Raw genomic sequence first — 26,259 nt, 5'->3', positions numbered from 1 at the left:
TTTTTGCATTGTGTCACCCCAAATTCACCATCAGATCACATAGCATGTCCATGGCTACAGCCTGCACCAAAAAAATCACGCACCCACTGTTTTTTGGGGCTGCAGTGACGCAAAAACATGGTTACAAAGCACAGATCCACATGGATCCTCTGGATTTTTGCATTGGGTCACCCCAAATTCACCATCAGATCACATGTCTGTGGCCACAGCATGAACCATAAAAATCACACATTCACTGTTTCGTTCAGGATATTTCCCCCCCCTGTTTTCCTCCAGGTGCGTCTTATGGAGCGAAAAATACGGCACCTTAAAGCAGGAGGGTGACCAAAGAGTCAACCATTTTTGCTAGTGAGAAATTATGGTCACTTGGAGCCTGGTTTGGCCGTTCTGTGGCTGAGGAACTCCAGGGACCTTCAGCAACATTTTGCTCTTGGAAAGGGTGCTGCAGAACTTGCTGGGCTGCAGTTATTCTACCGTCGTTTTCCCTGAACAGTGTGCCCTGTGACATGTTCAGTAAACGTGTGCAAACTGCACTTCCGGCAGTAGTAATGATAACACCGGTGAGGTTTGTTACCCCTCAAGTGATCTCCTGGTACTGAAGCAGACGCAACCTTTCTCTTGCCACCCAGACGACCCCGACCCCGACGATGGCTTTAACTACAAGCAGATGATGGTGAGAGATGAGCGGAGGTTCAAGATGGCGGACAAAGACGGTGACCTGATTGCTACAAAGGAAGAGTTCACTGCTTTCCTGCATCCTGAAGAATATGAATACATGAAGGATATAGTTGTGCAGGTGGGTACCACGCAGGGACACATGGATTAACTTAAACCAGAGAGCAAGTGTAACTGTATTTAAGTGACATGCTGCCACCCATATCCCGTCTTCAAAAGGCTTAGGAAACCATTTTAATGCTGCTTCTGAAATGTGTTCTGGTCAGGGTGGATAATATTAATAATTTTTTTTAAAAATCTGTTTTTTTAATTTATTTAAATCAGATTTTTTTACATTTAAATCAGATTTTTGTAGATTTAAATCGGATTTTTAAATAAAATGCTTTTGGAGGAAAAATCTTTCTACAGATAGTTTTCTATTTAAAAGTTACATTCTAGTCCAAAGGCTATTCATCAGGAAATAAGGATTTGTTTTAAGTTTTTCATGTGTACTAAAACTCAGTCCATGTTTTTTTTTTTAAAAAAATTGTTTAACCACATCAGTTAACAAACATGGAAACATATGCTATAATGTTATGTTTTAGTTAAATAAATTGTTATTAAGGAAATGATTTTTCTTCTCCTTCCAATAAAGTACAGCAGAAAAGCAGGCCAAATATAAACAGTGAACTTATTAAACCTCACAATAATTTCATAATTATCTTTCTATGTATTTCTAATAGTACAACCAAATCAGTCATTTTTGATTAACTGCTCTGAAAATTTATTATTCCAAAAATGAAACCCCCATCTGGTTGCAAATATTAAGATTATACCAGCAAGAATGAGTCCCCCTGTAAAAAAAATGATTTAAATCAAGTCTTAATGACTAGTGATTTAAATGGAATTGATTTAAATCATATCCACCCTGGTTCTGGTCAGCTTATCATTGCCACCTCTGGGTCATGTGTGGAAGGAGAGGTTTCTGAACTTGTACTGTGAGTGGGTGGTTTGGGACGTTGACCCCTTTTCTCCCTTCTAGGGGTCTCTGTATGTTCTATATCAATCCTATGGCTCTCTTCTTGCCCGCTGGAAAGCATTTCTCATGCTCGCTTCTCTTTGCTCTCTGGCAAAGAACGGGCACCATAGGTCCCACCTGAGCTTAAGCTGCGATGCTGACGTTGGTTTTTCTCAACAGGAAACTATGGAGGACATTGACAAGAATGGGGATGGCTTCATCGACTTGGAAGAATACATAGGTGAGCCAGACATCACTTCCCACTTCCCACTTCCCTCCTCCTCCCTTAGTTCAGGTTCTCGTTGTCATTCCTCAAAGTTACTATTAAAATGCTGTATTTAAAATGGCTGCAGCCCACTTTTGGAATGAAGGGTGGGTAGTGAATTAAATTAAGAAATCCTCCCCATTATTATGGTAACTGTGGGAGAGGCAGTCACACCCCAGAGGAACAGGGCTGGTTATGGGTTGGCTGCCCAGTCCCTCCCAGTTTCATTAATACTGATGTGTCTTTCAAGTTTGTGTTCCTCAGCATCTTGGCAAAAGGGAAAAGATTCCTGGCTAGACCATTTAAAATAAAAAGGTGCTCCCTTCTTGATACTCACCTCCCCTTACCTTGCATAATCTCATTCCCAGGCCGGCTGCTGATCCAGGTGATTTAAGAGTCATTATTGTTATCAGCCTCACATAGCCCTATTCCGCGATAGATTTTTATTCTTTTTTTTTAGTGATTGTTGCAATATTATTTATTTTTATTATCTATTGAATTTACCGTATTTTTCGCACCATAGGATGCACTTTCCCCCCTTCAAAAATGAAGGGGAAATGTGTGTACGTCCTATGGAGCGAAGACAGCATAGCCCTGCGACCCTCTGCCAGTTGGAGAGGTGACGCGCGGCTATGGCAGGAGCCTCTATAGCTGCGCCACCTCTCCAGCCGGGAGAGCGCACGTGGGGCTAAAGAAGCCCCCCGCGACCCTCTCCCGGCTGGAGAGGTGACACGCAGCTATTGCAGCAGCCTCTTTAGCCACGCGCCTTTGCGCTGCTCCCCGACCTGCTCTTTGGGGCTGGTGGTGGGCTTCCCCCTGCCAGCACCAAAGAGCAGGTCGAAAGGAACCTGAAGCCTGTAGAGCACACCGACCCCTCTCGCTCTCCAGGCTTCCAAGGTAGCCGCCTGAAGGCGACTGAACGCACATTAAACGGCACCTTGTTTTAGAGGGGGGAAACAAGAGGGGGAAAATTCTCCCCTTCTCTGTGCAGCGCCTCCTGCCGCTTTGCTGAAGGGGCGCTGAGCATAGAATCATAGAGTTGGAAGAGACCACAAGGGCCATCGAGTTCAACCCCCTGCCAAGCAGGAAACACCATCAGAGCACTCCTGACATATGATTGCCAAGCCTCTGCTTAAAGACCTCCAAAGTAGGAGACTCCACCACACTCCTTGGCAGCAAATTCCACTGTCAAACAGCTCTTACTGTCAGGAAGTTCTTCCTAATGTTTAGGTGGAATCTTCTTTCTTGTAGTTTGGATCCATTGCTCCGTGTCCGCTTCTCTGGAGCAGCAGAAAACAACCTTTCTCCCTCCTCTATGTGACATCCTTTTATATATTTGAACATGGCTATCATATCACCCCTTAACCTCCTCTTCTCCAGGCTAAACATGCCCAGCTCCCTTAGCCGTTCCTCATAAGGCATCGTTTCCAGGCCTTTGACCATTTTGGTTGCCCTCCTCTGGACATGTTCCAGTTTGTCAGTGTCCTTCTTGAACTGTGGTGCCCAGAACTGGACACAGTACTCCAGGTGAGGTCTAACCAGAGCAGAATACAGTGGCACTATTACTTCCCTTGATCTAGATGCTATACTCCTATTGATGCAGCCCAGAATTGCATTGGGAGCAGAGAGGGGGAGATTTTTTTTTCTTGTTCTCCCCCTCTAAAACAAGTTGCGTCCTATTGTCCGGTGCGTCCTTTGGTGCGAAAAATACAGTATATATGCTTTGGGGTCTCTATGTTGCATTCCGCAATAGATTTTTATTCTTTTTGTGTGATTGCTGTAATATTATTTATTTTTATCATCTATTGAATTTATCTATTGAATTTGGGGCCTTAGGTTAAAATTTGCAACTGAGTCCAATGGACACGTTGTTCTCAAGCCTGACCCAGTGTCTGTCTGCCTGTCTCTCTGCCTCTCTCCCCCTTCGCCACAGGCGACATGTACAGCCACGACGGCGACGCCGAGGAGCCCGAGTGGGTGAAGACGGAGCGAGAGCAATTTGTAGAGTTCCGGGACAAGAACCGCGACGGGAAGATGGACAAGGAGGAGACCAAGGACTGGATCCTCCCCTCGGACTATGATCACGCCGAGGCAGAAGCACGGCACCTCGTTTACGAGTCGGATCAGAACAAGGTGAGGCTCTGTCAGGATTCAGGGAATTGGCTTCCTCCCCCATGGCCATAAATGAGCAGATCAAACGAAAGGAATTCTGAATCCCGGAAGCCAGAACAGCAAGAGGGATCTGGCTTCTGGGATAGCCACGCAAAGCCTCTTCAGGGCAGCAGGATAAAGGCTCCCCCAAGAGCCACACTCCCTTTAAAGAGCGTGCGGAGCGTGTGTGCGGGGGGTTCCCTCTTGGGGAAGAGGAAAAGCCCCCAAGAGCGGCACACACGCTCCACACGGCTCTTTAAAGGGAGCGCTGAGCAGAGCCTCCCGTCTGCATTCGCTCCATAAGACGCACACACACATTTCTCCTTACTTTTTAGGAGGGGAAAAGTGCGTCTTACAGAGCGAAAAATATGGTAATTCAGGGGTCGGCAAGGTTTACCTCGACAGGGCCGGTTCACTCCCGCAGAGATCGCTCTGTGGGCTGGATCGCGTCTTCACATACGAGATTTCCGGTCCAGACACGATTTCCGGTGCCATGGAAGCAAGTCCCCACGCTGCGCTGCTTTGCGCAGCGCGCAGAAACTTGCCAAGCGGGTGGCTCAGTTTGGGGGCGGCTCATGGGCCGTTTAAACGACCCACCTGGGCCATAGGTTGCTGACCCCTGAGTTTGTTTCTTTAATAAACACAGCTAAGGACAAAAGAAAGCGTCCACCCAGAATGGCAGTGCTCCCAATTAAGCTTACGACCCGTCTGTCCCTATTAATCTACGTCACTCCTATGTCTTGTAATCTGAGCTTGTAGCACCCTCTGTGCTTTCTGTTCTGAAACTTTCTGAGCTCTTCTTGACCTTGGGGAGAGTGGAGGGAGGCTGTCCAGAGACTGTGGATCTGTTAACCCTCTCCCTTCCAGTGTTTCTTCTCCTAGCTGTTCCCCATCCAGTATTTCCCAGCTTCTGCCTTCTGAACTATGCCCCTCTGCAAGCCACTGTTCCAAATCTATACTGTCCTCCTGCTCCTGAGAAGATGCAGGAGCAGGGGGAAGGGGGTGGCTCCTACCATTCTTCCTCAGTGCAGCCCTCCTCAGCACGGTCCCAGACAGGCTCCCTTTTGCAGAGCGACTGGCTTTGGGTGTCGTTGAGGCCCAGGTGCCGAGAGGCCTGTCTCAGCAGATCCCAGGGGACCAGGCCGCAGTTCCTAGGAAGCTGCCTTGTTCTGACTCATTCCATTGGTCCATCCAGCTCAGTACTGTCTGCATGAACTGACACACATTCTGCAGGATTTTAGACAGGGTTCCTCCCAGCCCTACCTGGAGTTGCCAGGGATGGAAGCTCATATCTCCTCCTTGGAGAAAATCCCAGCCCTCTCTTGTACACTTCGTACTGTATACCTGTTGGGGCAGGGACCTGTTCCTTCCCTGCTCTGTATGTCAACTATCAGGCTTCTGCAGCTAAATAGAAACCCGGTCCTCTGAGACGTTTTCCTGATCAGCTCCGGTTGAAATGAATGGAAGCCACACAAGAGCTTCCATTTATTTCGACAGGGTTTGCTTGTGGGAATGTCTTGGGCGACTGTCCCTCTTAAACATTCATTAGGACTCATTAGGAATAGTTGCCAAAGCGGCTGAGTTCTCCTTTTGTTCTTTAGGATGGCAAACTCAGCAAAGAAGAAATTGTGGACAAGTACGACTTGTTTGTGGGCAGCCAGGCTACGGACTTTGGGGAAGCCTTAGTACGACACGACGAGTTCTAAGCCAGAGAGGAGGAAAGGAGGAAGAAAGTAATTTATTTTTTACGGTTTCCGGGATAACGCGAAGAACTCTCTCTCACTACTGAGACTGGCAGTTTCAGGCAACAACGTGGAAAAAACGAGAATAAACCTCTCCCGTCCTTCCTTTGCTACTTGTTCCCGTGGGGACGGGAGCTCAGTGTTTTGACAAGCAACTTTTAACTTGCAACAAATGGGTTGTTTTGTTTTATAGATTTGCATTTTTGGATTTAATTTTTTTTGGGTCTAACAAGTTCTGTTTTATTTTTGGATTTTATTTTTGGTCCCGTGTGAGATGAAGAATGCATATCCTGAAACATTAGCCCTAGAGCAACACTAGCTCCCCCTAACTGACCTCCCCCTGTGAGTGTGTGTGTGTGTGCCTAGCTACAAAATCCAATCGCAAAATGCCAGAGAACAAGGAGGGCCATGCAAAAACACACGAGAAAGCTTCCGTGTTCTTGTTTCTTCCCCCTATTACTGTTTTGAACTGGGGTGATTGCCTCCAGCCCATCTCGAAGGGCCTAGCAGAGAATTTCAACAGCAGATGCTTCCAGTTCAACCTACTACTGTTATCTTTTTCAGTGAAAGAGGATTTTCCCACAATGCACCTCCCACACCTGAGTTAGCAAGGTTCGCCGAAGGCTGCACATTATGGCACCCTTCAACAAGAGGAGTTGTGGCATCCCTGCTTTGCCCCAAGTATTAATTCCTGGTGCTTCTGCTGCCCCCAGGAGCTGGGATCATCCAGCCCCCTTGCAGATGGGGTAGAGGACTTTGGCCAGTGCTGCTACAACCCTCCATTCAGGGCATTCACCCCCCCCCCCAGGACTTGGTTATGAAAGCCAAATCATCTCCACTTTTTATGCTCCTGGTTCAGCTTGCTGCTTGCCTGGGCTTGCCTGTGCTTAGAGCAGTGAGAAGCTGGTGCCTCAATACAGGGCACAGTGGGCGAATGCCGTACGGGCGTCAAGCAGACCAGGAGAATAATGTGGCAGTTGGACACACATGGAAGTCCTTCATTTTTGAAGTGCCTTTACCTTTTCTTTTTTAAAATCAGGCTTCCCTGCCAAAAAGGAACCCCGGTGCGAAAACGTGCGCCTAAAAGTAGAGCGGGAATCTGTGCCCTTTATGCAGAATGCATGGCAAATTCAGCAGCAGTGTGCAGTATTAAAGACCCTCCCCAAGCAGTGTTCTGATCTCCCGGCGGGCTTCTAAGCCCCCAGCTGCCTAGTCTGCCTGGGCGAGGGCCTTCTCCTTACCTCAAAAAAGGCAAACCACACGCCCTCTCTTCTTCCTCTCGGGTCCCAGGGTGCAGCGTAGGATCTCGGCCTTTTGAAGCCGACGCTCTCAAGTTCCCATTCTAGGACCAGTTTGCTCTTGCAGGTTTTCTGGGTCCAGCCCACCAGGAATGGCTCCCCCCGCAAGCCCATTGAATGAGAACATGATCAGTGCTCAGCACGACTGCTGGGACCTGGTCCCAGGGTTTCAGGCCTGTCTTCCTCAGCCTGCCACTCTCCAAAGTTTTTGCGTGACGGTCTCCGAGCTTTTCATCCAAAATGTCTGGAGGGCAGCAGGCTAAGATAGGCTGCTTTTATGCGCTTAAGACACCCTCCCCTGTGAGCCCCTTGAACACTAAAGGCCAATCTCTCCCTCCGGCCTGCACTAAATAACTGTCATAATCATGAGTGGTTTGGTAAAGTTCCTCCGCCCCCAAATTTCCTTTGAGCCAGGACAGCTCCAAGGGCAGAAATCTTCAAAACACTACCTGTCAATTCCAACTAACCACTTCCTTTTAGTTAATAAACTTGGTGCCGGGAACAGGAAAGCAATGCTCATGAAACCAGGCGTTGAAAGAATCCAGGATTTCGTAAGATGAGTGTGTCGTGAGCCTGGGCTTCCGCTCATAACGAAACAGCAGGGCATTCCCCATTTCCCAGTTTCAGGGAAGGAGGTGCATCCTGGTCCAGCAAGGTGCCAGATGGTGGGAGAACGAAAAACCCATGTAGAGGATCTCGGTCCCATTTGCTTCGCCACAGAGAATGGAGAGGGGCGGCGAGTTAATGAAACATTGCTTCTCCTTGCCCAGACGTGAAGACTTGAGTGGGGAAAGGGAGCTGTTGCCATTGTTGGCTTCCCAGCTTCTTTGTTGAACACTAACGAAGGTGTTGAACACTACAATTGCAATTTCCTTCCCACGCTTGCATTTTTTCACTCTGAAGCAAAAGCCCCCTCCTCTCCCCTGTAGCCTATGTCCCACCCCACCCCGGAAATTCTGACCTGCAGATTTGGCAGCGAGGAGGGGGGGTGTTTGCTTGCGTGTGCATGCAACCTAGCTAGCTCTGTTGGCGTGACCAATATCGGGAGCAGGTACCTTCGGGGACGTATGCCTGTGTTGCTTCTTTGTAGCACTGATGAGCCAAAGTTTCAGGGGTGCTGCTGTGCAGATGTGTGCTGTAAAAAACAAAAACACACACAAAAAACTTCATCCCCACCGCAGGAAAAAAAATGGCCGAAGCAGAATTCTGTCTAAGTCGGGGCTTTCTGCCACGTGTATCTTGATTTTTATACTCCGCCGTGTTACCTCCTTGCACAATCTTTATTATCAAAGCAGATATATGAACCTGGTGGCCACAGAAACTCGTTACTCGCATGCCCCAAAGCTCTTCATGGTCCACCTTTTTAGGAGACTTTTTTTTGGTAGAGTGTAAATGGAGTTTTATATAACGTACAACATAAAGATGGTGTCTTAATAAAAACTGTTTACATCCCTCGCGGCTCTGTATCTTTGCTGGTGCTGTCGTGTGGGCTTCAAGAGTCTTCCCTCCTTTGCTTACGAACTCTGGGCTGCGCTTCAGGCCCAAGGCCGCCTCTCGCTCAAAATCCCTCTCCCAGCTCGAAGAAGCACATCTGCGTTGTTCATCTCCCAACTACGAGAGGTTCTCTTTAACTAGCATGGTTCCTGGTGGTTGACAGACCCCCTCTTCTTTAAACACAACTAGTCCGCTCTTTATTTTTAAGTCGTAGAATTATACAAGGGGAGGCACCCTGGGGATCATCTAGTCCGCACATGTCCAACTCCCAAGAAACTGCAATCTACTCCCACTATTAAAAAAACTAGCAGTGATCTACCCAGGGCAGGGAACTTTGGATGACCAAAGTTGTTGAGCTTTCTTTGGGGAGGAAGACCCTAGGTTTTTGACCTTTTGGGGGGGGAAAGCCCTAAGTTGCTGAGCTTTTTTGCGGAGGCTAGTCCAATCCCAAAATACACAACTGCCCCATACAGGGATCGAACCCACAACCATGGCGTTGTCAACACCATACTCTAACCAATTGTAAAAGGTAAAGGGACCCCTGACCGTTCGGTCCAGTTGTGGACAAGAATGGGGTTGTGGCACTCATCTCGCTTTACAGGCCGAGGGAGTTGGCATACAGCTTCCAGGTCATGTGGCCAGCATGACTAAGCCGCTTCTGGAGAACCAGAGCAGCGCACGGAAACGCCGTTTACCTTCCCGCCGGAAAGGTACCTATTTATCTACTTGCACTTCGTGCTTTCGAACTGCTAAGTTGGCAGGAGCAGGGACCGAGCAATGGGAGCTCATCCCGTTGCGGGGATTCGAACCGCCGACCTTCTGATCGACAAGTCCTAGGCTCTGTGGTTTGACCCACAGCGCCACCCACGTCCCTCTAACTAATTGAGCTATTCATTAACTTGTCTGCTGCTTTGTAACCTCACTAAATTTCAATACTTGAAAAAGAAACTTTAAAGTTTCTCTTGCAAGGAAGATAAAATTTGGATAAGAGATTATATCTAGCTAGCTAGCTAGCTAGCTAGCTAGCTATATATAGATATATAGATTATAGATATAGATATAGATATAGAGATATATAGTGAAGATGTTACTGAGAAAGCCTGAACTCTGGTAAAATCTAGCTTAGGGACAAAAGCTGGATAGCAGGGAGGAGAGATCTTCATTCCTAATAGGATGTTCAGTGAGTGGGATGCAGAGCTTTCCCAAGCAGCCCAACGCTCCTTCGGTAGTTGACTTTTGGTGATGCCTAGATGCACTGGCTCTGCTACGGGGAAATGTTGCCGTATTTGCAGCTTTCTCATTCAGAGAAAAGGTGAGCAAAATGGACTGGCTCAATCGAAAAGGTAAGAGTTCGCATGATAGACCTGTATAAAAAGAAAGGACCCCTGGGCGGTTGAATTCACTCAAAGGCGACTATGGGGTTGCTGTGCTCCTCTCGCTTTCAGGCCGAGGGAGCCGACGTTTGTCCACAGACAGCTTTCCAGATCATGACTAAACCACTTCTGGCGCAATGAAACACCGTGACGGAAACCAGAGCACACAGAAATGTTGTTTTACCTTCCTGCCGCAGCGGTACCTATTTATCTACTTGCTTTCGAACTGCTAGGTTGGCAGAAGCTGGGACAGAGCAACGGGAGCTCACCCCGTCGCAGGGATTTGAACCGCCGACCTTCCAGTCAGCAAACCCAAGAGACTCAGTGGTTTAGACCACAGCGCCACCCACGTTCCTAGACCTGCTGGTTGGCCAATGTGAGAACAGGGTGCTGTTCTCAGGGTGCTGTTCTCAGGGTGGGCCATTGGCCTAATCCAGTACCCTGTTGTGTCCTTTTGATTTAATAGCCACACAGATCTACCTGCTGTGTGATTTAAGTAGGTGTCCTGTGAAATTTGGAGCCTGAGAATGTGTAACTGCAACCCCCTGATTATCGGAAAGCATAAACCCGGCCATTTTCCTGTTCTTTGCAGGTCTCGTGTGTGTGTGTGTGTGTGTGTGTGTGTTTTGTGTGTGTGTGTGTGTGTGTGTGTGTGTGTGTTTGTGTGTGTGTGTGTCTCAGCCACCTTATGAAGGACACCACAACTCCTTTCCCAACTTGCATTGCGTTGTAATGTTTGCATTGGATTTATTGTCTCAAGTCCTTGGTTCTTCTATTTCAAAGCAAAGTCACAGAAGTGGAAAGGCAGGTATACAAGCCGTAGTAGGTTCCGTTGTGAATTTTATACATGCTTTGTATATTTATATATATTTTTTAAATACCTTCTGCGTTGGGAGGAAAGAACAGATTCTGTCCATTATCGGGAGAATATAATCGAGGCCTTGGATTCGCCAGTCTTTTGTAATTTACTCATCTACTTTGCATCCTGGGTACCAGGATAATAACACGCAGGACGTTGTGCTGGGTTCAAATCATAGAATTGTCTAGTCCAACCCCTTGCAACGCAGGATAAGTGAAGGGGTTACTGACAGTAATAAAAGTATTGTTACCAAATCTTGCATCACCCTTTAGACGCTCCCATCCACCAAGCTGCCAAATAATTTAAAGAGTTGAAAGTTTTCTGGAAACTAGGTGTATTGATCTTGTTAGTGCTTGGGATTCAACTCTCTCAACACAGAGCTGATAGTCACATCCCTGCGAGGTAGACCAGGATGGTGCTCTCTTTACAAAGGGGAAACTGATGTGCCCAGGCTTATGCCAGAGCTGGGATTCGAACCCAAGTCTGCGTCCAACTCATTCCCTGCCCTGGACCCTTCTCCTAAGATTTTCCTCTGTGGATCATTTTCCTACCCCAGCCATGTGCAGAGCGGGTATTGCCCATATTCCTTGCGAGTAGGGGTGTGGCTCAGCGGAGGAGAGCGTTTGCTCTGCATGCAGAAGGTCGCAGGTTTGATCCCTGAAGGCAACTCTAACTTCCCCTGAAATTTTGGGAGAGATGCTGCCAGTCTGTGCAGACAACGCTGTTGAGATGGACCACTTGGTCTGACTCGCCAGAGGCAAGCGTCCTTGGTTTCTACTTGTGGGTCAAAGCTCAGTGGCAGAACAGCTGCACTGCATGCAGAAGGGCGCAGCCTCAGCCCCCAACACTTCCAATGTAGGGCTGGGAGCAACGCTCGCCTGAAGAGATGCTGCCAGTCTGTGCGACAATAAGTAACCAAACCAACCCCTGTGTTGCAAAGAGGACGTCAGCAATGTCCAGGCAACATGATGACCACATACATAAGCAACAGATAGTCTTTATAGAATTCCTTCAAACCATAACAAGTGCAAAATGAAATCTTTAGTCTCAAAGTCTCTGGAAATCTTTAAATGAAGCGAAGTACCAGACTTCATAAGATGAAAGACAAGCTGTGAAGCTTTGTGTATTCAGCAAATGTGATGTCCAACACTGAACAGTGATTCTGGATATTGATTACTGTTTTGTAGAATTCTACGTGGAACAGTGCTTATGTAATAATGTAGTCACTGCATTTGATGTTTTCATTTACGTACATTCATTCGAAATAAGATGGGTTTATGAAGTAATTCTATATTCTCCCACCACACTGACGAAGATCTACGAAAAAATTCCTTCCAGTAGCACCTTAAAGACCAACTGCAGTGTATCTGAAGAAGTGTGCATGCACACGAAAGCTCATACCAAGAACTAACTTAGTTGGTCTTTAAGGTGCTACTGGAAGGAATTTTTTTATTTTGACTATGGCAGACCAACACGGCTACCTACCTGTAACTGGAAGATCTACGCAGTGGCGTAGCGTGGGGGGTGCCAGGGGTGCCAGCCGCACCGGGCGCAACACCTGGGGGGGCGCGAGTCCAGAGGGAAGGGACAAGCAATCGAGGCTTGGTTGGGGTGGGGGGTCGTCGTCTCCGCCACTGCTTCTGTTTTCCGCTGCGCTGAGGCGAGCTGGGCGCGGCCAGGCATGCAAGCGCAGCGCCTGGCCAAGCGCTGCAGCCTGGGGAGCCGGCGCCTTAGCGCCTCGCCGTCGGCCGCGCAGCCGTTGCCCAAGCTCGACAACTCGTGGAGGGTGCCTCTCTCTCTCTCTCTCTCTCTCTCTCTCTCTCGCTCTCTCTCTGCCTGGAGGGGAGGGGCTTTCCCTGCTCTTTGTTCCGTTTGAGCAAACACAGCATCGAAACAGAGCAGGGTGGGCAGTAAGACCCTGAGGCAGAATGCAGGAAAGCAGCCGCTTCCTCTTTTCAGGTTTCCCTTCTCCGGTACCTACCCACCCACGTTTATTGCGAGGGAAATCTAGCTGACTGCAGGGAAGGGGTTGGGTGCATGTAATGTGTGACAAAGGCATCAGGTGTACGTCTTGGGTGGAAAGGGTATAAGGGTGGGGAGGTAGAGTGCATTTAAAAAAACCAAAACATTGTGGATTTAAACAAGGAAAATGTAGCATAATCTACTGTTTGTAAGGGCCCTTTGGGATTGGTTTTACCCATCTCAGACAGTTAGCTCATAGTGTAAATAAAGATGGCTGTTGTTTACATTATTTTAATAGAAGCATCAACAATGATCCTTTTGCACGGTCTGTTGTGCTGTGTTGCAGAACTTTTTGCAGTTGCAGGACTAGGGATGGTGTTCTGCGCTACAGTGGCGTAGCGTGGGGAGTGCAGGCTGGGCCGGCCACACCGGGCGCAACATCTGGGGGCCCGCGCTCCACGGGTTAGGGGGCGCAAAATCCACGGGTTAGGGTGCGCAAATTACTTGCCTTGCCCCGGGTGCTGACAACCCACGCTACGCCACTGGATCTACGAAACATTAGTCAATATCCGGAATCACTGTTCAATGTTGGACGTCATATTTGCCGAATACACAAAGCTTCACAGCTTGTCTTTCATCGTACAAAGTCTGGTGCCTCGCTTCATTTAAAGATTTCGAGACTAAAGATTTCATTTTGGACTTGTTATGGTTTGAAGGAATTCTATAAAGATTGTCTATTGCATATGTACATGGTCATTGTGTTGCCTAGACATTGCTTCCAGTCAGTGCAAGGCCAGCTTCTGATGAACTGATCCTTTTGCAAAGCTCACAAGGAGTGTCGAGCACCCAACGACTGCCACCCTATGCTCCGGAAACATCACAGCGGTATTTTGAGAAGGTGAAGTCACAGGGCTTGCACTGGCTGGCGTAACAACCAGCCTGCTTTCTAGCGGAGAGCATGCAATTTTAGGAGGGCTCTGCCAGTGTGGAAATGGGGCTTCGGAGCTGAGGACCCTGGCGGGAAAGGAGCTCCAAGCTTAACGGAAAAGAGTTGGGAGTTTGGAGGCGGTTGGAGGATGGATGGCGGCTAACAGATTGAGGTTGAATCCTGACAAGACAGAAGTACTGTTTTTGAGGGACAGGGGGCGGGCGAGTGTGGAGGATTCCCTGGTCCTGAATGGGCTAACTGTGCCTCTGAAGGACCAGGTGCGTAGCCTGGGAGTCATTTTGGACCTCACAGCTGTCCATGGAGGCACAGGTCAATTCTGTGTCCAGGGCAGCTGTTTACCAGCTCCATCTGGTATGCAGGATGAGACCCTATCTGCCTGCGGACTGTCTCGCCAGAGTGATGCATGCTCTGGTTATCTCCCGCTTGGACTACTGCAATGCTCTCTACGTGGGGCTACCTTTGAAGGTGACCCGGAAGCTACAACTAATCCAGAACGCGGCAGCCAGACTGGTGGCTGGGAGCAGCCGCTGAGACCATATAACACCGGTTTTGAAAGACCTACATTGGCTCCCAGTACGTTTCCAAGCACAATTCAAAGTGTTGGTGCTGACCTTTAAAGCCCTAAAAGGCCTCAGTCCAGTATATCTGAAGGAGCGTCTCCACCTCCATCGTTCAGCCCAGACACTGAGGTCCAGCGCCAAGGGCCTTCTGGCAGTTCCTTCCCTGCGAGAAGCCAAGTTACAGAGAACCAGGCAGAGGGCCTTCTCGGTGGTGGTGCCCTCCCTGTGGAACGCCCTCCCACCAGATGTTAAAGAGAACAACTACCAGACTTTTAGAAGACATCTGAATGCAGCCCTGTTTAGGGAAGCTTTTAATGTTTGATGTATTACAGTATTTTAATATGTTGTTGGAAGCCGCCCAGAGTGGCTGGGGAAGCCCAGCCAGATGGGCGGGGTATAAATAAATTGTTATTATTATTATTATTATTGGGTTTGCCAATGTGGTGCCGCTGCGTTCTTGAGGGCTTCTGCCACTGAGCCTCCCTACGGATCATCATCTTGAGCAAGTGAGCCCCAAACCACTGTCAAATCGCAGCTCACATCTATTAAAAAAGAACGCGCTTCCAAGCGAATCTGCTTGAATTCCATTGGCTCTTTCTACAGATCCTTTGCAAAAGTGATGAGTGCGTTTGTCTGCACGTGTGTGATAGAGAGACGCTATCTGGGAGAGAAGCTCAGGCAGTGAGAGTTTCTTCCCAGCCCTTCCGCTTTTAATTAGAAAGTTTTAATTAGCTGGGCTGGGGATTCAAGCTGGGATGCTCACCAGGCTCTGCAAATACTCTTCTCAAACAAGCAGTTTCGAGCTTCTGGTCCTCATCTCCTCCTCCTTTGCTTCTACTGGGCTTTCCTTGTCATCCCATCAGTCATTTTGCCTCCCCTATCAGATAAGACTGGTCCCATTTTCCTTCTGGAACAGGGAGCAGGGATGCTCCTAAGGAATGCTTTGGTCTCTGAAGCAGGGGATCCAAGAGCTCTCACCCGACCGGGCACAATATTGCAATAAACTAAAGGACGTCCAGTTTTCACAACTCCTGGGGGTGACAATATGATTGTACCCCCTGGTTATGGCTTAAGGAGGACTCTTGCTCCCAATATTGCCTCTGCCTGTCCTGAAAACAGCCATCAAACAGCTCCTGCCCCCCAGCTCCAGTTCTTAAAGTCTTCCCAGCTACTTTGCTGCCACCCTATCAAAGAATCGTAGAGGGACCCAGTGGGTCATCTAGTCCAACCCCCCTTCAATGCCTGTCCTCACCACCGCTCATTCCCAAACCTCTTTCTGTCTATCCTCCTGGTTGTCATGTGTGGGGCCCTGGGTCCGGCGTCTAAACATTCTGGCCCTAGATGCGTATTAAAATAGCCGTAGTAGGCAGGTGTTGCGGTCATTACACGCAGGGCAGTTTGTGAGCTGACCGTACACTTCAGGGCTCTCTGCTTCCGTGCGGCGGCTCGCTTTGCAAAAGCAAGTTTCTAGGCCTCATGCTTGCGGCTTTGAAAGGTGCTGCCGAAAAACCCCGAAGGGGACATGGCAATTCCATGAGGGTTTCAGCAGGCTGGCTTCACAGCGCCTTCTGCTTCCTAGTTTTAATTCCTTCGGATTAATTCCCACGGCTGGCCCCTCTTAACTTTTAATGCCCGCCATCTTCCTGCCGCCCCCCTCCCCAAGTTGGCTCTTTGAACGTGCCGTTTCCCACAACTTAACCTGAGCGCAACAGCAATTTTTAAGGGTTGAAATCGTCTTAAATAAATCTGGCGGTTTAGTTTCTGGAACAACTCCAAATTCAGAAGGAAATGAGGGTGGTTCTGCCCGACGACTCTGCACCAGTAACCCCCGGAGACACGATCTGACCGTAGCTGTCCTTTTTTTGCTTGATTGAGCCAGTCCGTTTTGCCCGTGTGAAACTATGAGAGACCAAATTATCTGGGTATTGAAGTCCCGGGCCTTTGCCCTGCGTCCGAACCGTGGAGGAACCCTTTCGGCCCTCTCTCCCCCCTGGACATCCTGGGCCCGGCTGTGGGTGGCTGGGGAGGGTCTCTCGCCTTCTCGGGACCCCCGGCACGCTCTCCTTAGCTGGGGCTGACCTGGCTGGAGGAGACCGAGGACACCTCTGTCTTCTGGGCTGAGCTGGACACGTCGGACTCGTCGGTCATGGGTTTGCCACAAACGGTCTCCATGATGCAAGCCCGGAACTGGCGAGGAAAGGGAGTTGATGTTAGCTCAAAAATGGAAAACGAGCGAGGTATCAAACAAAGAATAAAAAGGTCCAGTCGTGGCCGACTCTGGGGTTGCGGCGCTCATCTCGCTTTATTGGCCGAGGGAGCCGGCGTACAGCTTCCAGGTCATGTGGCCAGCAGTGGCGTAGCGTGGGTTGTCAGCACCCGGGGCAAGGCAAGTAATTTGCGCCCCCTAACCCGTGGATTTGCGCCCCCTAACTCATGGATTTGCGCCCCCTAACCCCCAGATGTTGTGCCCGGTGTGGCCGGCCCCCCCTGCACGCCCACGCTACGCCACTGGTGGCCAGCAGGACTAAGCCACTTCTGGCGAACCAGAGCAGCGCACGGAAACGCCGTTTACCTTCCCACCGGAGTGGTACCTATTTATCTACTTGCCCTTTGACGTGCTTTCAAACCGCTAAGTTGGCAGGAGCAGGGACTGAGCAACGGGAACTCACCCCGTTGCGGGGATTCAAACTGCAGACCTTCTGATCGGCAAGTCCTAGGCTCTGTGGTTTAACCCACAGCGCCACCCGCGTCCTTAACAAAGAATAAAGGCAGCTTAAACCGATGGAATATGTGCAGCTTGCGCATCTAGCATATAGAATAAGAGAGCAAGAAGAAAATACGTTTAAAGGAGATTGGAAAATGTTTATTGAATATATGGGGGCAATTTGACCAAACTCTGGGAGGCAGTGGAAGACAGGAATGCCTGGCATGCTCTGGTCCAGGGGGTCACGAAGAGTAGGACACGACAAATGACTAAACAACAACAACATGGGGGCAAACTGTGTGCACTTGAAAACGTTGGCAGCATTCAGATAAATTCAACAGTGTAAATACGTTTTGATGGATGTAATAATGGAATACTGAATGGTATAGCTTTTGTAAAACATGCAGGGATTTATGTTATGCAAAATGAACCATGGAAAGAGAAGAAGGGAAATCATTGATATTTTAAGGTTCTAAATTGTAAAACAGAAAATATTGTGTGTGTGTGTGTGTGTGTGTGTGTGTGTGTGTCCCTATTTTCCAGGGATTTGATCCTGGAATGTCCCACTTTTCCTTAAGTGGGAAATATCAGAAAATATTGGAGGGTATGGAGTTATGCGATCCCCAAGTCAAAGAGACAACTTAGAAGACATCTGAAAGACACCTGGACTGCGAATTTTTCTTAAAAAAATATTTAACATTTTATTGTGTTTTTATACCAGCTCCATCTGGTGCGCAGGCTGAGACCCTCCCTGCCTGCAGACTGTCTCGCCAGAGTGGTGCATGCTCTGGTTATCTCGCGCTTGGACTATTGCAACGCGCTCTACGTGGGGCTACCTTTGAAGGTGACCTGGAAACTACAACTAATCCAGAATGCGGCAACATGACTGGTAACTGGGAGTGGCCGCCGAGACCATATAACACCGGTCCTGAAAGACCTTAATTGGCTCCCAGTATGTTTCCGAGCACAATTCAAAGCGTCGGTGCTGACCTTGAAAGCCCTAAACGGCCTCGGTCCAGTATATCTGAAGGAGCGTCTCCACCCCCATCGTTCTGCCCGGACACTGAGATCCAGCTCCGAGGGCCTTCTGGCGGTTCCCTCCCTGTGAGAAGAAAAGCTACAGGGAAGCAGGCAGAGGGCCTTCTCGGTGGTGGCTTCTGCCCTGTGCAACACCCTCCCATCAGATGTCAAAGAGAACAACAACTACCAGACTTTTAGAAGACATCTGAAGGCAGCCTTGTTTAGGGAAGCTTTTAATGTTTAATAGGTTATTGTATCCGTATAGTTAAAGCCATGGTTTTCCCAGTAGTGATGTATGGAAGTGAGAGCTGGACCATCAAGAAGGCTGATCGCCCAAGAATGGATGCTTTTGAGTTCTGGTGCTGGAGGAGACTCTTGAGAGTCCCATGGACTGCAAGAAGATCCAACCTCTCCATTCTGAAGGAAATCAGCCCTGAGTGCTCACTGGAAGGACAGATCCTGAAGCTGAGGCTCCAAGACTTTGGCCACCTCATGAGAAGAGAAGACTCCCTGGAAAAGACCCTGATGCTGGGAAAGATGGAGGGCACAAGGAGAAGAGGACGACAGAGGACGAGATGGTGGGACAGTGTTCTCAAAGCGACCAGCATGAGTTTGACCAAACTGCAGGAGGCAGTGGAAGACAGGAGGGCCTGGTGTGCTCTGGTCCATGGTGTCATGAAGAGTCGGACACGACTAAACGACTAAACAACAACAACAACAGGTTATTGTATTTTAGTGTTCTCTTGGAAGCCGCCCAGAGTGGCTGGGGAAACCCAGCCAGATGGGCAGGGTATAAATAAATTGTTGTTGTTGTTGTTGTTGTTGTTGTTGTTGTTGTTGTTGGAAGCCACCCAGAGTGGCTGGGGCAAGCCAATCAGATGGATGGGGTATAAACAGAGTTGCAATTCCCCAGCGATTTGACCCCTGAAAGCACACTCCATTGTCTCTGGGATGCCGGCAGTGAATCGCAACCTTGCAGCCCCGCCACGTTTTGCGCCCCTTTCCCTGCCTGCGGAGCGGCTGGCTGGCGACTCACCTGCTTGTTCATGAAGCAGTAAATGATGGGGTTGTAGACGCAGGCGGACTTGGAGAAGAAGGCGGGGATGGTGACTAATCGCAGGTCCAAGCCGTGGTCCCGGTTGTTGACCATGTACATGGCGAGCGCGGCGTACGGGACGTAGCAGAGGCAGAACGACCCCACCATCACCACCACCATCCGAGAGACCTCCCGCTCGGCCTTCTGAGTCGTGGCCGACTCCTGCTGCTGAGCGGCTACCTGGAGAAGGAGGGCAGGGGCTCGGAACGTGTCGTTTTCCCAGAGCTGTAGCACAGTAGCAATTGGAAGGGGGCTCCCCGAAGGCCATCCAGCCTGACCCGCTGCAATGCTCGCTCGGCAGTGAACGGGTGGCCGATGCCCCCGGAACTACGCAGAGGCGTTCGCTCGGTGGCTATCGGCGGCCGGGCGGGAGCACCGTAGGGTGGGGTGCGGCCTAGCGCCGTGGGGGTGGTTCCATCAGCACAGCTGACGGCGGAACTCCCTGCCACAGGAGTGGCCGCCAACCTATCTGGCTTTGAAAGGGGATTAGACAAATTTGAGAAGAGTAGAGGGCTTCTGGAAATGGCAGCAAAAAAAAAGCTATCCTGGTAGTTACTGGTGTGTTGTCAAAATGGGATTAGTTTGATTTCCTAATCAGCTGAAAGCATGATGCCAACATAGGCTGGGTGAATTGGAGACTTGAGGAAAGGTATCTGCAACGCTCATCCCGAAAAAATTTCTATTCCCCATGCATTTATACAATTTCATCATTTGCTTGCTAGTTATGTCCCGCTTAGACTACTGCCATGCGCTCTACGTGGGGCTACCTTTGAAGGTGATCCGGAAACTGCAATTAATCCAGAATGTGGCAGCTAGACTGGTGACTTGGAGCGGCCGCCGAGACCACATAACTCTTGAAAGACCTACATTGGCTCCCAGTATGTTTCCGAGCACAATTCAAAGTGTTGGTGCTAACCTTTAAAGCCCTAAATGGTCTCGGCCCAGTATACCTGAAGGAGCGTCTCCACCCCCATCGTTCAGCTCAGACACTGAGGTCCAGCTCTGAGGGCCTTCTGGCGGTTCCCTCCCTGCGAGAAGCCAAGTTACAGGGAACCAGGCGGAGGGCCTTCTCGGTGGTGGCACCCGCCCTGTGGAACGCCCTCCCGTCAGATGTCAAGGAAATAAGCAGCCATCTTATCTTTAAAAGACATCTGAAGGCAGCTCTGTTTAGGGAAGTTTTTAATATTTAATTCTGTATTGTTGTTAAAATTTGATTGGGAGCTGCCCAGAGTGGCTGGGGAAACTCAGCCAGATGGGCGGGTATAATTAATCTATTATTATTATTATTATTATTATTATTATTATTATTATTATTATTATTATTGATTACAGGCTGCCCATTTAGATGGTTGTTTGCACACAGCGAGAACAGTAGTAACTCGGGTTAAGAACTTAATTCGTTCCGGTGGTCCGTTCTTAACCTGAAACTGTTCTTAACCTGAAGCACCACTTTAGCTAATGGGGCCTCCTGCTGCCGCCGCAGCACGATTTCTGTTCTCATCCTGAAGCAAAGTTCTTAACCCAAGGTACTATTTCTGGGTTAGTGGAGTCTGTAACCTGAAGCGTCTGTAACCCGAGGCACCACTGTCCTGGGTTTGATCCAGTCGCAGGGGCCCTTGTCTCTTTAGCGTCTCCTAAGAAACTGCGCCCCTGGGATGCCAACATCCACCTGAGGTCCATCAGGGCTTTCCTGATGTACCTGGAAACTCTTGGGAAGAAGGGGTGTAGTAGTTAGAGTGACGGATTAGGACCTGGGAGAGACCAGGGTTCGAATCTGCACATGGCCAGCTCCCCGGGCGACCTCGGACGCTCGCCGCTCCCTGTCTGCCTCACCCTACCTCGCAAGGTTCTTGTGAAAGGGGTCGGAGGAGCTGGGCAGGAGGTACTTACGGCACGGAGGGCACCCAGGAGCTGTGAGTAGGAGAAGACGATGAGGGTGAGGGGCACGATGAAGCAGAAGATGAAGAGAAACCAGGTGTAGTATTCGCTCTTGTACTTGGTGCCAACTGTGTACCAGTCGGGGCCGCAGGAGCACTGCAGGCCTTCAGGGATGAACCTGAAAGGCAGAGGAGCAGGGGTCAGGGGAGGACATTGGCTTTGTAGGAGCATATTTCCAAAATATGGTTTCCCCAGTAGTGATGTATGGAAGTGAGAGCTGGACCATAAAGAAGGCTGATCGCCGAAGAATGGATGCTTTTGAATTATGGTGCTGGAGGAGACTCTTGAGAGTCCCATGGACTGCGAGAAGATAAACCTCTCCATTCTGAAGGAAATCAGCCCTGAGTGCTCACTGGAAGGACAGATCCTGAAGCTGAGGCTCCAAGACTTTGGCCACCTCATGAGAAGAGAAGACTCCCTGGAAAAGACCCTGATGCTGGGAAAGATGGAGGGGACAAGGAGAAGGGGACGACGGAGGGTGAGATGGTGGGACAGTGTTCTCGAAGCGACCAGCATGAGTTTGACCAAACTGCGGGAGGCAGTGGAAGACAGGAGTGCTCTGGTCCAGGGGGTCACAAAGAGTCGGATACGACCAAATGACTAAACAACAACAACAACAGCTTCGTCATTTCCAGGCTCTTGACCGTCTTTGTCACCCTCCTCTGCACACCTTCCACCTTGCCAATATCCTTCTTATATTGTGGTGCCCAGAACTGGACACAGTATTCCAGGAGGGATCTGACCAAGGAAGAATAGAATGGGACTATTACTTCCCTTGACCTGGACACTAGACTTCTGTTGATGCAGCCGAGAACCGCAATAGCCTTTTTTGCTGCTGCCTCACATGGCTGGCTCATGTAGAGCGTGCGCTCCTCCAAGACCCCTAGATCTTTCCCCCGTGTAAGTAAGCCAGGTGTCCCCATCCTATGTGTTTAGGATGAGGAGATGGCATTGAAAGAACTGAGGCGTGGGGTTCCCATCCGTACGGAATATCCCGGACATATCTGGAGTATTACAGTCTGCAGAAGTGTCCGGGTGGATATCAGAAAACATCCAGAAAAATCCGGACATGGCAGCCCATGTTGGCAGTGCTGTTTTTGCCAATTTCTCATAAAAGCAGCTCAAAACCTTTTCACTTTTTGAAATATGGCAGCCCTGCTCAGGGGAGAACTCCCAGCAAGGGATCTGGGTGATCTGTTCAGCGCTAGAGGCAGATCCAAACAGCGTTCCAAGGAAGAACAGCATTTGCAACCTTTGCACCAGGAGCAAACTCACAACCGGTCCATAGACGTGTCATAACTTAGCAGCCTTTCCCTCTAGAGTAGACCCTGAAGAAGAAGCGTCCTGTGTGACTCAGAAGCTTGCTGACTACTTTCAGTCGCTCCTGCTAATAGCTACTGCACAGACCATAATATACAGTTAGAAGAACGGGAGAGGTTGTGGAATGAAGGTGTTAATTTTACAGCATGCAGGACGCTTCAGGAAAATGTTACAGAAATGATGTATAGGTGGTGTTTAACACCAGTTAAACTGGCCAAAATGTACAGAACTAAAACTGAATGTTGGAAATGTAAGGAAAAGGAGGGTAATTTTAATAATAATAGACTTTATTCGCATTAGCCAACGGCCATGGCAACATAAAACAAGCAATATATACAAATAAAAAGACAGAAATGGGTAAAAAGGGCAATCAAATGACCAATATTATTGTTCAGATAGTGGCCCTTAATTTCATTGCACCCTCGATAAACCTAGCAAACTTTGCTGTTGTCTGATCATTTAGATCTGATAAAAGAAAAGGAGAGTATTTTTTAGCATACGTGGTGGATATGTAAAGAGGTAAAAGCTTTCTGGGAAATGATATATAATGAGCTAAAGAAAATGTTCAAAAACACTTTTGTTAAAAAACCAGAAGCGTTTTTTATTGGCTATAGTAGGTAGAGAGATACCGAGACAAGATATTAAAATATTCTTATGAGCAACAACTGCGGAAAGAATTTTGTTAGCCCAAAGATGGAAACAACAGGAGTTACCCGCAAAATAAGGTGGATGAGACTGATGGACTTTGCAGAACTGGCAAAACCGACGGGAAGAATCTGGAACCAGCGAGACCAAGCATTCCAAAAGGACTGGAACAAATTTATGTTATACTTGAAAGACAACTGGAAGCAATTAACATCACTGGCCGGGTTATCTGAAGATTTGTAAGATGAAATTGCTACCTATTCAGGTGGAGTAATATAGTGTTTTAGGCAATGGTGATACAAGGGTAGGAAACGAAGCGAAATGTAAAGATGCGAAGTTTAGTTTTGTGAACCATCAGTCGGGAGGGAGGGAAGTCGTTAGGCTAAGACGAGCCAAAGAGATAAAATAAGAAGGTACGATGTTACGCAATGTGATTATATTCAGGTAGGTAGCCGTGTTGGCCTGATGCAGTCGAAATAAATTAATAAATAAGCAAAAAACTATCCAGGAGCAAACTTAGTTGGTACTGTTTTTTGGGGGACAGGTTTTGAGGGACAGGAGGCGGGTGGGTGTGGAGGACTCCCTGGTCCTGAATGGGGCAACTGTGCCCCTGAAGGATCAGGTGCGCAGCCTGGGAGTCATTTTGGACTCACAGCTGTCCATGGAGGTGCAGGTCAGTTCTGTGTCCGGGGCAGCTGTCTATCAGCTTCATCTGGTACGCAGGATGAGACCCTACCTGCCCACGGACTGTCTCACCAGAGTGGTGCATGCTCTAGTTATCTCCCGCTTGGACTACTGCGACGCGCTCTACATGGGGCTACCTTTGAAGGTGACCTGGAAACTACAACTAATCCAGAACGCGGCAGCTGGACTGGGAACTGGGAGCGAATGCCGAGATCACATAACACCGGCCTTGAAAGACCTACATTGGCTCCAAGTATGTTTCCGAGCACAATTCAAAGTGTTGGTGCTGACCTTTCAAGCCCTAGATGGTCTCAGCCCAGAAAACCTGAAGGAATGTCTCCACCCCCATCATTCAGCCTCGACACTGAGGTCCAGCTCCGAGGGCCTTCTGGCGGTTCCCTAGCTGCGAGAAGCCAAGTTACAGGGAACCAGGCAGAGGGCCTTCTCGGTGGTGGCGCCTGCCTTGTGGAACGCCCTCCCACCAGATGTCAAAGAGAAAAACAACTACCAGACTTTTAGAAGACATCTGAAGGCAGCCCTATTTAGGGAAGCTTTTAATGTATAATATGTTATTGTATTTTAGTGTTCTGTTAGAAGCTGCCCAGTGGCTAGGGAAACCCAGCCAGATGGGTGGGGTAGAAATAATAAATTATTATTATTTATCATTATTACTGGACAATTTTTAAAAATATTATAATTTATTCTGAATGTGGTTATATGTAAAACCGATAAAAATCACACACCCACACCCACACACACACACCCACCCACACACACACACACACACCCCAGGCTTCCAGTCTATGGACCTTCTCCCCAATCTGGGCTTTGGAAGACTCCCTCCTTTTCCACCTCACCTGCTCCACCCAAAAAAGGGTGGGATTGAGACTCCGATGCCAATGAACCAAGTCGCTGCCACCACCAGAAGAGCGTGCTTGGAGTTGAAGCGGAAGTTCCCGAAGGGCTTGCAGATGACGATGTAGCGTTCGAAGGCGAGGAAGGCCAACGACCAGCCGGTGACCAGCCCTGGGGTGGGTGGGAAGACAGAAAAAGACAAGGGTTGGTGAAGATCGGCAGCCGGCCAGGCCCCCAACGGCACGACACGCAAGGAAAAAGGGATGGGGAGGGAGAAGGAAAAACGCACGGGGAGGAATTACAGTCCTTGTGCATGCCAGTTGGTTGCAGCATGGTGCTGTCAGGGGTTATTCGGGGATTCTCTGGGCTGGACTAGATGAACCTTGGAGCTCCCTCACAAGTCTCCAAGTCTATTATTCTGATATACCTGAAGGAGCGTCTCCACCCCCATCATTCAGCCTGGACACTGAGGTCCAGCTCTGAGGGCCTTCTGGCGGTTCCCTCCCTGCGAGAAGTGAGGTTACAGGGAACCAGGCAGAGGGCCTTCTCAGTAGTGGCACCCACCCTGTGGAACGCCCTCCCACCAGATGGGAAATAAACAACTATCTGACATTTAGAAGACATCTGAAGGCAGTTTTTAATGTCTGATGTTTTAATGTATTTTTAATCTTTTGTTGGGAGCCGCCCAGAGTGGCTGGGGAAACCCAGCCAGATGGGCAGGGTATGAACAATAAATTATTATTATTATTATTATTATTATTATTATTATTATTATTATTATTCTGCGATGGGGAGTCCTTTAAGTGTACTGAAAAGGCAAGGAAGAGGAGACGTGAACCAGAATCGCCAACAAAGGCCAGGCGTTCTTCCACTGCCATTCCCTGCAGGTTAGGCTGGATGACCTTTGGGGGACCCAACCGACACTGCAACTCTATTCTACTCCGCTCCTCCTCTGGGGCTTTTACCTGCCACCGAGCCCAGGAAGGCCTCCAGGGCGCAGATGTGCCTGCCGAAGAAGAAGTAGCCCTGCGAGCTGGCCAGGAAGACGGTGAAGACAGAAAAGACACAGAAGAGGAACCCGGCGAAGGAGATGTTGACCAGGATATAGTTCAGCGGCTGGCGGAGCTTCTTGTATTTGACGGTGACCACCAGGATGATGGCGTTGAGGGGCGTCCCGGCGAAGAAGACGAAGCCCATGAAGGCCGTCTGGAAGTAGAAGGCCCACATTGGGGCGATGTGGTACTGGGGTCCATCCCAAGGACCCACCTTGGAGATGTTCTCAAAGAGGTAGAAGTCTTCTTCGCCGGACATCGTCCCTGGTGGCGCCGCGGGGACCGAGATCTGCCCGAGGGGCCCCTGCCCTCCTGTTATAGGAGGACGGAGGGGGCAATCCACTTAGAGGCTCGGCCTGGGATCAGGCACTAATCCTGATCATCCCAGAGGCAAACTGGAGGATTGAGGGCATCTAAGACCCTTACCTGCTGTCCCTTAAGCCCCTCTCAGGGGATAATCTCGTTTGCTGTCCAGATCGGAGCTGATTGCGAGGGACTCTTCGGGATGGCAGAGGGCAAGGCGACGCAGAGCCGTATTTCCCCTGTTCGCTTCCCAGGAAGCCTCTCTCAAAAGCACTTTGTAGAATCGTAGAGTCGGGGACCCTCAGCGGTCATCTATC

General features: G+C 49.2%; 2 protein-coding genes across 3 annotated transcripts in view; one reads left to right on the top strand and one right to left on the bottom strand.

Moving 5' to 3' along the window:
- CALU (calumenin) overlaps nucleotides 1–8,580 on the top strand; it is a 28,823-nt gene extending 20,243 nt beyond the window's left edge. For both annotated transcript variants that reach the window (XM_081210461.1, XM_081210460.1), the window contains exons 4-7: nucleotides 630–796; nucleotides 1,853–1,913; nucleotides 3,871–4,070; nucleotides 5,690–8,580. In XM_081210461.1, the coding sequence (XP_081066587.1) occupies nucleotides 630–796; nucleotides 1,853–1,913; nucleotides 3,871–4,070; nucleotides 5,690–5,794 (533 nt within the window). In that variant the 3' untranslated portion in view covers nucleotides 5,795–8,580. The remainder of the gene's footprint in view (nucleotides 1–629; nucleotides 797–1,852; nucleotides 1,914–3,870; nucleotides 4,071–5,689) is intronic.
- Nucleotides 8,581–14,746: 6,166 nt separating this feature from the next.
- Nucleotides 14,747–25,904, bottom strand: OPN1SW (opsin 1, short wave sensitive). Its single transcript, XM_081210430.1, has 5 exons — nucleotides 25,553–25,904; nucleotides 24,590–24,758; nucleotides 21,036–21,201; nucleotides 19,086–19,325; nucleotides 14,747–16,512 (listed from the first exon to the last, which is right to left on the bottom strand). Exons 1-5 carry the CDS (start codon nucleotides 25,896–25,898, stop codon nucleotides 16,390–16,392), a joined length of 1,044 nt encoding a protein of 347 aa, XP_081066556.1. The 5' UTR covers nucleotides 25,899–25,904; the 3' UTR covers nucleotides 14,747–16,389.
- Nucleotides 25,905–26,259: the final 355 nt, after the last annotated feature.

This window comes from Podarcis bocagei (genome assembly GCF_964188305.1).
Source record: "Podarcis bocagei genome assembly, chromosome: 10".
Taxonomy (NCBI): domain Eukaryota; kingdom Metazoa; phylum Chordata; class Lepidosauria; order Squamata; family Lacertidae; genus Podarcis; species Podarcis bocagei.
The sequence above is the reverse complement of the archived record's forward strand: the minus strand, read 5'-3'. Positions and strand labels throughout refer to the sequence as shown.

What these genes read in the sequence shown, in the direction of transcription:
- OPN1SW (XM_081210430.1), bottom strand. Translation starts at nt 25,898, where the DNA reads ATGTCCGGCGAAGAAGACTTCTACCTCTTTGAGAACATCTCCAAGGTG. An exon ending in CCCTTTTTTGGGTGGAGCAG is followed by an intron (nt 21,202 to 24,589) that starts GTGAGGTGGAAA and finishes TCTGCCTTTCAG; the next exon opens with GTTCATCCCTGAAGGCCTGC. An exon ending in ACTGCTTCATGAACAAGCAG is followed by an intron (nt 16,513 to 19,085) that starts GTGAGTCGCCAG and finishes TTTCCTCGCCAG; the next exon opens with TTCCGGGCTTGCATCATGGA.